Here is a 10,456-nt window from a genome sequence, read left to right as displayed (position 1 = left end):
AGAGGAGCAGAAGCGCGCCGTTCTGCCCAGCCATCGCCCCTCCGGCTGCTGTCGGGCCAGCGTCCCGCCTTGCAGTCCCTGCCCTGAGCTGCTGCTGCTCTGGGAGTTGCCGCGCTGCTGAGGCGGTTCGGCCTGTTCCCACAGGGGGGTTAAGTTCGGTCCGTCCCAGATCAACAGCCATGCGAGGGGCCGCTCCGGGCTGAGGCAAGGTCAGCCCATGTTTGGGGAGGCTCAGCCGAAGGAGGAGACACTTCAGCCCTGGGAGGCAGCAAAATGCTGGAGCTAGTGGAAGCAAATCACCCGTTTATGAGAGGGATGCAGAGGCACAGAGCTCGGGAGGCTTATCTGTGGTCTCACCCTGGTGGCCCATCAAGACAGGGTCCCATCCTGCCTGGGGGGGGTGAAACAGGTCAGGCCTGCCCAGCCCTCCAGAGCTGAATCTGCTCCCAGCCCCTGGAAGCTCTGCTTGGCCGATTGGGAGGGAAAGACCAGCTCCTCTGGTAACCTGAGCGATTTTAAATACACGCTCTGCCGAGGGGCCTGAATACAATGGTTTGACCACGCAGCTCTTATTCCCAGGGCGGTCTCATGGCTATGCTGCATCTATTTTTGTGGATCCCCAAGGAATGTTCCTCCAGCCATTTCTAGCAAATTAGTCACAGTGACAGCCGAGGAGTGCTCTGGAAACAGTGTACTTAGCAGAAACACTCAGCTGTTCAGACTTGTCTGACTGTATAGAATGACTAGTGCCCGTTTACATATTGCATTTTCCTGGTAAATTGTTACTTTTTTGCCTAAGGCAAAGCATAGTACTTGGAAATCCTTGATTGAGGAGATGATTAGGCAGGAATGTGATTGTCAAATAGACTGATTTTTTTTTTCCTTCTATAAAATCTTGTCCACTGCTCTTTTTACCTGCCAGTAAATCTCCTTCCCTGCACTATGACTTACGCCTAAAAGTTCTCTCAGTGTGCAGCCTGCCCTGCTTTTTGACAGTGTGTACTCTGCTTATTAAAGTTATTACTCAAAGCCCAGCAATACACACTGTGTGTGTATAGATCCGTGGGGGACATCAATAACTAATTACACCAGATGCAACTTGCACCATAAGGCAAGTCAACATCACAGGAATGATAAAGACGGGCCACCTCATAACCCTAAACAAAAGGGCTAGCTCTGCTGGAAGAGAGGCGCAAGCTTAAACTCTGCTAATTGGCAAATACAAATATTGGTCTCTATTTTAATATAGTAAGCAGTCGGTCCCACTGAAGCATCCTGGAGTTAGTGTTCATACCAAGGCTTTTATCAGTTTCAGGCCAGTGGTGGAGTCTTGGCACAGGTCTTTTGTGTCTGTAGGCAAAGACCCTGTGCGAGCCAAAGCAAATAAGGTGCCATCTCTGGGCTGCGGTGGAGTCTGTGCAGCAGACACTGACCTACTGTCCAACTGGCTGTAATGACATGTTAGTCCCATCAGGGGACTAATATGTTCAGTATTCCTTCTAGGACTGCTACACGATGAAAGCAGGCTGAAATCTGATTCAGGCTGCCCTCGCCCACTGCTTCTCATATCGTTGTTTCTCAGTTGCCGGCTACCTTGGGTGGTAAACACAGACAGCAGAACAACCAGCCAGCTAGGTCTGAGAATTGACTGCTCATTACTTGTCAGCTTTATTGACTTGCAACTTTCTGCTGCGTTTTTCCAAAGACCTGAACTCTACAGATCTCACTTAGAGCTGGGTATGTGGTGACCACTGGCCTCTGGAGCCCTCCTAAAAGCACAGGACCAAGTGCCTTCCCAGAGCAACTCCTTGCATGGCAAGGCAGTAGATCTACACAAATTTGTTGCACTTTTTATTACATAAATCATGGGCGTAAGGCACCTTGTCCTTGTACTTTGCCTGCTGGCTTGATTTTTGGGGATTTTTTTTTTTATATTCAAGTTCCTCAGTTATTAGGCTTAACTTGCACTTTCTGTCTGGCTCTGATTCTTAAGAAGCCCTTTCTTCCTACCTCCTCTGACAACGCTGCCTGGTTCTGCTGTGCGTGTAGAACCTCTTACCCAGCTAAGCTGGAGGCCACCATCACCGCAGGTAGCCAGAGACATTTCCCAGTGAGATGGGAGACGTGGGTTTGAATCCTCTCAGTCAGCAGATGGATGCTGCTTATACCCCAATTTAAAAAAGCATTTCTCGGAGGAGAAACAAGGTGTGGAGGCTGGTCAGTTAGAAAGGAAAAGAGGGTGGTAATGTTTGCTCTGCTTGATTTGTCTCATTATGTGAAATCAATATTGGAAAAGTAGTCTGTAATTTGTAATGCAGCAACCTTCCTTTCTCCCATCCCTTCCCAAAGCCAGCTGCAAAGTGCAAAGGCTGGTTTTATTTCTTGGAGACTATTTCCTGCTGCACTTTTGTCCAGGAAAGCAGACACTGCACAGCAGTGGGGGCAAGTAGTTCTTGGGGATGCAGATGACTGTCTGGTAGTAAATGGCCCTTTTTTTTTTTTAACAAAGGGATTTTTGTACAAGACCTCCTGTGGGTCATGCTGATTTGATCAGGATTTGCACCGTGGAATGTCATGTTTCCTTATAGAGAGCACTTCAGCAAAGCAAACTCCTCGCACCTTTTCTTACGTAGGTGTTCCTGGACTTTTATACAATTTCCTGGAATTTAACTGCTGACTGGCAAGTCTAGTGCCTGCAGTGGGAAATGAAAACCTCATTAGATAGTCAGCTGTTAATGCCTCCAAACTCCAAGGGACCGTGGAGTTCAAACTCTTTTATGGGACGGTGTCTTCCTTCTGCGTTTTCCTGACAGAGGTAGGTTGACACACAGAGCCAGGAGTAACGCAGGGTAGAGGTGTGTGAGCTTCCCTGCCCCTAGGGAATGTCCACTGTGGCAGAATGAATGATTTCATGAGCCTGCTGTTGCATTGCTGACATTCATGTTTTTCCCATCCCAGCAAAAACTCTAGAAACATCCTCAGCTGTGTGTCTGCTGAGGGATCAGCTCTGTTGACAGCATTTGCTTTCTTTGTAAATGCTCAATTCCCTTTGCTCTTCAGAGACAAACAAACAGGATAAAGACTTTGCTCCACGTGTCTGTAAGCCAGCCGGGTTCTCTTTGATTAATTAGCTACTGCAGTGATCTCTGCGGGCACAAGGCTTTTCAGTTGCTTTCCATCGTGACTCCATCCTAGCTAGTGTCAGGCACATTTACAAACTGCAGGAAAATTACTTTGTTTTGGTGTTGCCTGTGGGCATGGGAGCAAGAGTAGCAACCATCTGCCCTCCTTAGGATGCTCTGCATGTAAAAATTTTTCCAGACCCTGCTTCCTTGGAATTTATTAAGTATTATGTAGCTGGTCAGTTGTCTTCATCCTAACTTCTGTCTTTTTCTCCACTGTCTCTAAAGCCATAGGACACCGTTCTCAAGTCAGTTAGCTGTTCCTGGTTCAATACCAGCACCTTCAGCATGGTATCTAAATGCCTCCTCTGGAGTGATCTTTCAATAAGCTTTGCAAGTATTACTGATAACAGAGCCAAGCAGTGGAATTCCTATATAGAAATGTGACCTGCTCCATGCCACGTGCCCGGCCTGAGCTGACTGCCCTCTGCAGATAGCTTTTACACTGTCTTCAGTTTCATTACCTTTTAATAGTGAAATATGACCATACAGGGAAAACCTAACACAGTTCACTGATTTTCCAGTTGGCTACAGGTATTTCATTTATCACTCACTGGTGGATATGCTTCTAACCTCTGACTTGTCTGTTCATGTTCTCAGGGACATCAAACAGTGAAGGAGCTGGCAAAGTCAGCCTCTTGAAGAAAGTGCCAGCACTAAAGGATGGAGACTTCACCCTAGCAGAATGGTAAGAAGTCCTCAGGCTTCCTTAGGTACGAGTAATCTGTGCGGCATTTAGGAGATGTCACTCCTGCTGGATGACTAAGGATCACAGGATTTATGAACATGTTGGTTATTTTTAATAGTATAACCTCATTTGCTCTGTTTGAATTGTCTTTCAGAATGTAAACAAATCAGCTGACTTAACTTCTTGATCTTACCCTGAATGCACTTACCTCAAAATGGGATTACAAACATTTCTGGGAAATGTTTAAAGCTTACAAAAATCCCTTTTACACTAGGAAAAAAAATCCCATTTATCCTAGGAAAAAAAAATCTGTTTATCTGAATTAGTCATAAAAGCCAAGTGAACACCTACAGATTTAAAATTTCAGTTTTACATTGTAAGATGAATATAGAGACTGGTTAGTGGTGTCATAGTACTGAAATAATTGAACTGCAGTAGTATCAGCATTGTAGGAGGGTCTGCATTTTCTTCCGTTTTGGCAGCACAGGATTTTCTGTGGCATCTCTTTTTGTAGTAACAGCCTACAAATTGTTGCAGATGACTAAGATATTTTTCCATTTGACTTCTGCCAATTAGTGAAAGCATAAACATCTGGGCAAACACAAAAAGATTCTGTAAGCTCTCCTTGCTGGGACTTCCACTGACTTCAGTGGAAGCTGCAGGCTGAGATAAATCTGATGAAAGGGCAACGTAACCCATTAGAGAGGTTCATTTAGTACACAAAGCGCATGAACATGCCCAGGTCTCAGAGAGATGGGTCAGAACAGTCAAGGAACAAGTGGGGTTAACACTGCTCATAGATGCTTGTGGAGATTTATAATTTGTTTACAACAGTACTGTCCAGCAGTACTCTGCACCGTGGAACAGTGCTGTGATCTTCCAGCAGATTAAAGTTTTCATGGGAACTAAGGTGATGAAGTGCCATCTCTGATGTCAACATGAATTAGATGCCTATATATAGTCCCTAGACGCCACTGGAAATCCTGATCTGAATGCTTTTTGGTGGAAGCAGCACGTTCAGAAGGGGCAGGAGAGGGAACTTAGGGGAAAGCATTCTGTGTCATAACTCCCTGACCCCATTCTTGTCTCTTATTAATGTCTGAGCAGCACTGCCATTCTGCTGTACCTGAGTCGAAAGTACAACACTCCCGACCACTGGTACCCATCTGACATACAAAAACGGGCCCAGGTAGATGAATACCTCTCATGGCATCATGCTAACATCCGGGCTAATGCTCCTAAGACCATGTGGATCAAGGTAAGAAGACTGAATATTAAAATGCGAGTACAGTGATATTTTCCTGGCAGAATACTGAGCATTTGAACAGCCTCAATTTGGAGAGAGATTGTCACGCTGAAATAACAAACCTACGCCATTCCTAGCTGAGAGGAGCTGGCAGAGAGGGAGCTGCTCCTACTTGCTCAATGTCAGGATCTGGCAAAAGCAGCTTTGGTAATTTTGTTTTTTTCCTTAAAGTAGGTTTGGTACAGAAGGTTTCAAAGCCCAGCAGAGTTCCATTGCCTGGATTTGTGAACAAATATATAATAGATTGGATATTGCCTCCAAGAACCTCCCCCTCGCTGCACAGCTGTGCAGAGTGTGCACATAGGCAGAAGTTTTGCTCCTCTGGAGAGCATGTGCTTTGTTGCTGGGAGCAGAGACGCTTGCATTCTTCATACAGCAAGTCCCTGCAGTCCCATCAGGGTGGATATCTAGAAGGAGCTTTCTGCTTCCAGCACACGTAGGTACTTCTCTGAAATGGGCGCAGGGATAGACAGAATAGAGCCACAGAGAGAATGGCAGAATTTCTTTATTTGGTGTGGTCAGACCAATTTATATTTAGGCAAAATTAACAGAATCACCCTAAGGCAGAAGATCATTTAGTATCAGTTGATTCTGCTGGACACGGATTCCCAGCCAACTCACCAGACAGTTAATGCAACCATCCTTAGAGAGGCCCAGGTGCAAATGTAGCCCTGCAAGTACAGCTGTGGTATGGAATTTCAGGTGAGATCAGGGTTGCCAGTAAACAGGTAAGAACTTCGCTCTTCTTGTTTAAAGTTTGCCCTTGTTTGTGCCTAACAAAATGTATCAGGACTCATTTAGCTTTTTCATTTATTAACATTTTAATTTTTGGCTGGAGAGCACAGAGAAGCAATTCAAATATGAGTCAGATTCATACGAGAAGCAGTTTATTCCAGTCACTGCAGGCTGTTTTTGCAGTGCTCCAGGGGAAAGAAACCCAACTAATTGCTGATGATGATTAGATAACCCAGATACAGAAAAGGTCCTCAGAATAATTGAAAATAGGGAAACATATAAAGCCACCATGTCACTGAAGGCATATTAGCTAGGCATGGGAGAAGACAGACTGCCCTGAGATACAGAAAAGGAAGAAGATGCTGTTTCAAGTGATTATACCCAGAGATCCCATCATGCATAATTGGAACCACTTAGGAAGAGAACTGGCCATGAATTTTATGATGAAATAGATTCCACATGTATTTGGCAAAAATCCTGGCTTGGATTAAGCAATCCCAACTTGATTTGTTGAATATACTAGCAGTAAGTAGAAATTCAGTCCACTCCCAGCGATGGAAATTTATATCTTTAATTTTGTTTCTCTAAATAAACTACATTTCTTTAGCTGTGGTGGGTGGAGGCAGGATAGTTGTGAAATGCTGTGAGCTTGTGCATACACCTCCATGAACTGTGAAAAATCTCATGGAAAGGCAACTACCCCCTGTGCCAGCAAGTCCGTGGGGACGAGGACCACACTTACATGATTGCTTTGGAAAAATTTCTAGTGGTTTAAAGAATGATGCTTGGGAGGCCACAGAAAGGCTGGTATAAAAATGGTGCTTACCCACTCCCAGCCTCGCTGGCTGCTGTCACGCACAGGAAGCCATTTCCTGCCTCTGCAGCCCGTGTTGATGCATTCCAGTCCCTCCTACGCTCCCTGCCCCAGCCACCACCATGTCCTCCTTTCCATCACCCTACAGCACAGGCGGCTGGCTCCCTGCCTGCCTCAGCACCCAGTTACCCAACAGAGTGGCTAGCAGGGGTGGCTGGTGGGCAGGCTGGGGGGCAGGCAGCCTGCTGACCCGTCTGGGCAGGCTGTTGAAACGGAAGACATATCAGGGGTGATCATGGCAGAGGTTTGTCTTCCTTGGAGCTGTTGGCTGTTTTTCTTTTGTAACCCACCAAGGTGAAGTGGGAAGGCACAACTGCCAGGCACAAAATGAGCTGAATCCTTGACTTCCTTTTGCACATTGCTGTTCGTTAGCTGGAGATTACTGTCACGGCAGATCAGCCACTTAGGACTGCTTGCGTGTTCTCTGTCCATGAGCTGCCTGCAACTGCAGCAGTCCATGAAGCTCTAGCATCATCCCCTCCTGCAGCTTGGCTGCAGGCTCACTGACAATCACGAGTAGTTCATGAGGTGTAACTTAAATGACTGCCACCAGGTCCATGAGAAGATGGCCAACTGTACTCTAAAGTCCCTTCTCTCCTCAGGTGCTGATTCCCCTCTTCACAGGGCAGCCATTGCCCTCCGAGAAGCTCCAGGAGGTTATGGAGGGACTGTCCACTTCCCTGAAACAATTTGAGGAGCGGTTTCTGCAGGACAAGGCTTTTATCATTGGGAGCGAGATCTCTCTGGCAGATCTTGTGGCCATTGTGGAGCTGATGCAAGTGAGTGCTGAAGTGTGGTAAGGAAGGCTCAGCACAAGGGAAAACGGATGCTGCTGGGCAGGGAGGGGTGCAGCATGCAGTAACGCTTCACTGGACAGAGGGGTGAGGGCATATCTCAACAGAACTGGTCTAAAACAATGAGGAGGATACGGAAGTGGGTTCAGAAAACCAATTAAAAAAAAAAAAAAGCTGGCTGCAACAGATCTCTTTTGTTTCTCTAACAATACTACTTCTTCTTCTTCATCCTTTATCGTGACTTTATTTTTAACCTCCAAAGAAGGAGGTAATATATAAAAGTGAGAAGCAATAGCAGACAAGTCTGATGAAATAAGAAAATGATGCAGGGGTATTTTTATCATACAGGAATATTCTTCTTCAGATGGTACTTGCCCATGCCATGTCTGGAAGATGCAAGACTGAATCTCAGACAGAGGCAATCAAATTAAGTGTGTTACAAACTGGTTGTCCTCTGCCAGACCGTCAGGGCCTGGATCCTGCAGCCAAGAAGTGATTCTCCCAGTTCTGTATCCCAGAGACTGAAAAATAGCAATTCTGCTTCTCTACAGCATTGTGTTCCAGAGAGTGGCACAGGCAGAAAGTAGAAGGGGGGAGATGGTGTCAGCTAAGACATCAGTTCAATTAAACGCTTGGCGTTTTGTGCTGTGGTTTTGCTGTCCAATATAGCACTCCGTACTGTGGACTGTGCAGTTGTCCCTGGAACTGTCAGCCCACCACATCTTCAATGCCATAGCTGAAAATTGCTCACAATAAGCGATAGTCATCTCTGCTGCTCACAACAGCTGTTCCGGCACTCAGGAATTGACTTGTAAATGCCCTTTAAAATACAGGCTAGCTTTTGTGTCCCCCAGATAGATACACCCGACCAGAGGAGATTTCCCTCCTTCGTAGTGCTCCTCTATGAGCTCCTCTTCATTTTTTTTCCTCAACCTGTACCCGCAGGTACACTTTTGGTGTCTGTTGACTTGGTGAAGAAGTGGCCGCCCAATGCCTCACTGTTGCTCTCTCCCCCTTTCTGCAGCCTGTTGGAGTTGGTTGCGACATCTTTGAAGACAGACCAAGGCTGATGGAGTGGCGCAGGCGGGTGGAGGATGCTGTGGGGAAAGAGCTTTTCTTCCAAGCCCATGAGATGATCCTCAATATCAAAGAACTGAGCAACATTCAAATTGATCCACAGCTGAAAGAGCATCTGGCACCTATGTTGATGAAAATGTTGAAATGAATTAACATATCTTACCATTTTCCTGCCCCCTTTTTTTTTAACTACTTCTTTGACCTCCAGTTCTACACATAACTGGAAAGAGCACTGTAATTCTAACACAGAAATTGCAGTGTTTCCCCCCCACCAGGCCTTTCCTGTATCTTTGGCGGTGGAAGCAGGGGAAGGTTTAAGACCTGAAACATTAAACTTATACAAAAGGCCGAGGCCCTACAGGTCACTTAGTGTGCATCTGAGTTTTATTTCAGTGTCAGTCTTCTTGGAGATGGTAGGGACATGAATGGTATTTCCTGGCAAAATTTGAGCCAGCCTGCAAACTGGGAACATTAGAGAACTGTATAGATGAGCATTTTTTTCCTGTGGTTTTAACATTTGCAGCTCCCTCTCAAGTGGCAAGAACTGCAAAGCGTGCCCGATCCTCACCTTCCCAGCACGTGTCTGCACAGACAAGTACAGCACAAAACTGCAGGCAGTCACAAATGTGAAAAAAGACACTGATTTTTTTTTTTTAATTTTTATTTTGAAGTTTCTTATTGCTGAGGCATCTTGCTTGGCTGTCCATGTACGTTCCACACTCCTATTTGCCGTTAGGTTCCTGTGAGAAGTTTCTTCACGTTCATCTACAACTGTGAATCTTCGTAATTCTTCAGTTTAATCACTGCTCTTCATTTCTGAAAGCCTGGGTTTCATTGGTGCTTGGTCTGCCAGTAGTCATGTGGCAAGGGCTTGGAGGTCTGTGCATAAAGACCAAGCAACTTCAAAAAACTGAGGGTGGCCACAGCCTTCGAATAACTACCTAAAGTACTTGGTTGCTATTATATAGGGACTACACTGAAAGAATGCATGCACAGTGATTGCTTGAAATATGACAGCAATCAGTTTGGTTTTTTCTGCTGTAATAGCAATCCACATTTCTCCTAGAAAATGCAGAGGGGGAATAAATCTAGACGTGCTCTCCTGAGACTGTTTTGGATGGAAGTTCACCAAGTAAGTCACCCTGTGCAGCTGAAGTAATAGGAGAGATTTGGTGGCATTGAGCAACGTATGCATCACAATAAAAGGTCAGAGAGTTGTTTTGGAGCTTTTGGGCTCTTTCTCTTGCCTGTGTTTGTTTCTGGTTAGTTGTAGCTCAAATACAAACCCCTTTTGTACTGCAGCACAATTTATGAGGTAAAACTGAGAGAATCCAACCATTTCTAGTTTCTTCAGTTGAAAATAGCAAATGGTAAAGGATGCAGAAACTGGTGGAATGCAGAGCTCTGCATGGGTCTGTTTGTAAGTAGTTGTTGCCCTTGAACCTTACCCTGAAATCCTTGCCCAAGAACGCTGCCTGTAAGGAGTAAGACAAAATGAGTAAATAATGCAGGAATGGCTTCTCTCACTAATCAAATAGCTTCTTTTTTTTCCAGTACTACCACGCCTTGGCTAGTGACATTTCTGCTAGTAAGTTCTACAAAACCTGATGTGTCCTGGTGATGTTTTTCACTAAGGTTTCAGTTCTAGATACTACTGATTCTGTCCAGAGCTTAGGGAGATCTTTAAATTCCCTGTCTGGAAAGAGATTTCCATTGTATATGTCAGCTTGCATTAGCAGGCAATTTTGTTTTGTGATGATGTTCTCTGTTAGGACAAGAGAGCTGACTGAAGGCCCTCTC

At 45.4% G+C, this 10,456-nt stretch overlaps 1 protein-coding gene across 1 annotated transcript in view; it reads left to right on the top strand.

Moving 5' to 3' along the window:
• The window catches only part of LOC104130140 (glutathione S-transferase theta-1), a 12,566-nt gene extending 2,731 nt beyond the window's left edge, over positions 1 to 9,835 (top strand). The window contains exons 2-5 of the mRNA XM_035898542.1: positions 3,783 to 3,870; positions 4,978 to 5,128; positions 7,388 to 7,564; positions 8,604 to 9,835. Of these exons, the coding sequence (XP_035754435.1) occupies positions 3,783 to 3,870; positions 4,978 to 5,128; positions 7,388 to 7,564; positions 8,604 to 8,804 (617 nt within the window). The 3' untranslated portion in view covers positions 8,805 to 9,835. The remainder of the gene's footprint in view (positions 1 to 3,782; positions 3,871 to 4,977; positions 5,129 to 7,387; positions 7,565 to 8,603) is intronic.
• Positions 9,836 to 10,456: the final 621 nt, after the last annotated feature.

Source organism: Egretta garzetta, unplaced genomic scaffold, assembly GCF_000687185.1.
Source record: "Egretta garzetta isolate BGI_Z169 unplaced genomic scaffold, ASM68718v1 scaffold447, whole genome shotgun sequence".
Lineage (NCBI taxonomy): Eukaryota > Metazoa > Chordata > Aves > Pelecaniformes > Ardeidae > Egretta > Egretta garzetta.
This window is presented reverse-complemented; position numbering and strand designations above follow the sequence as displayed.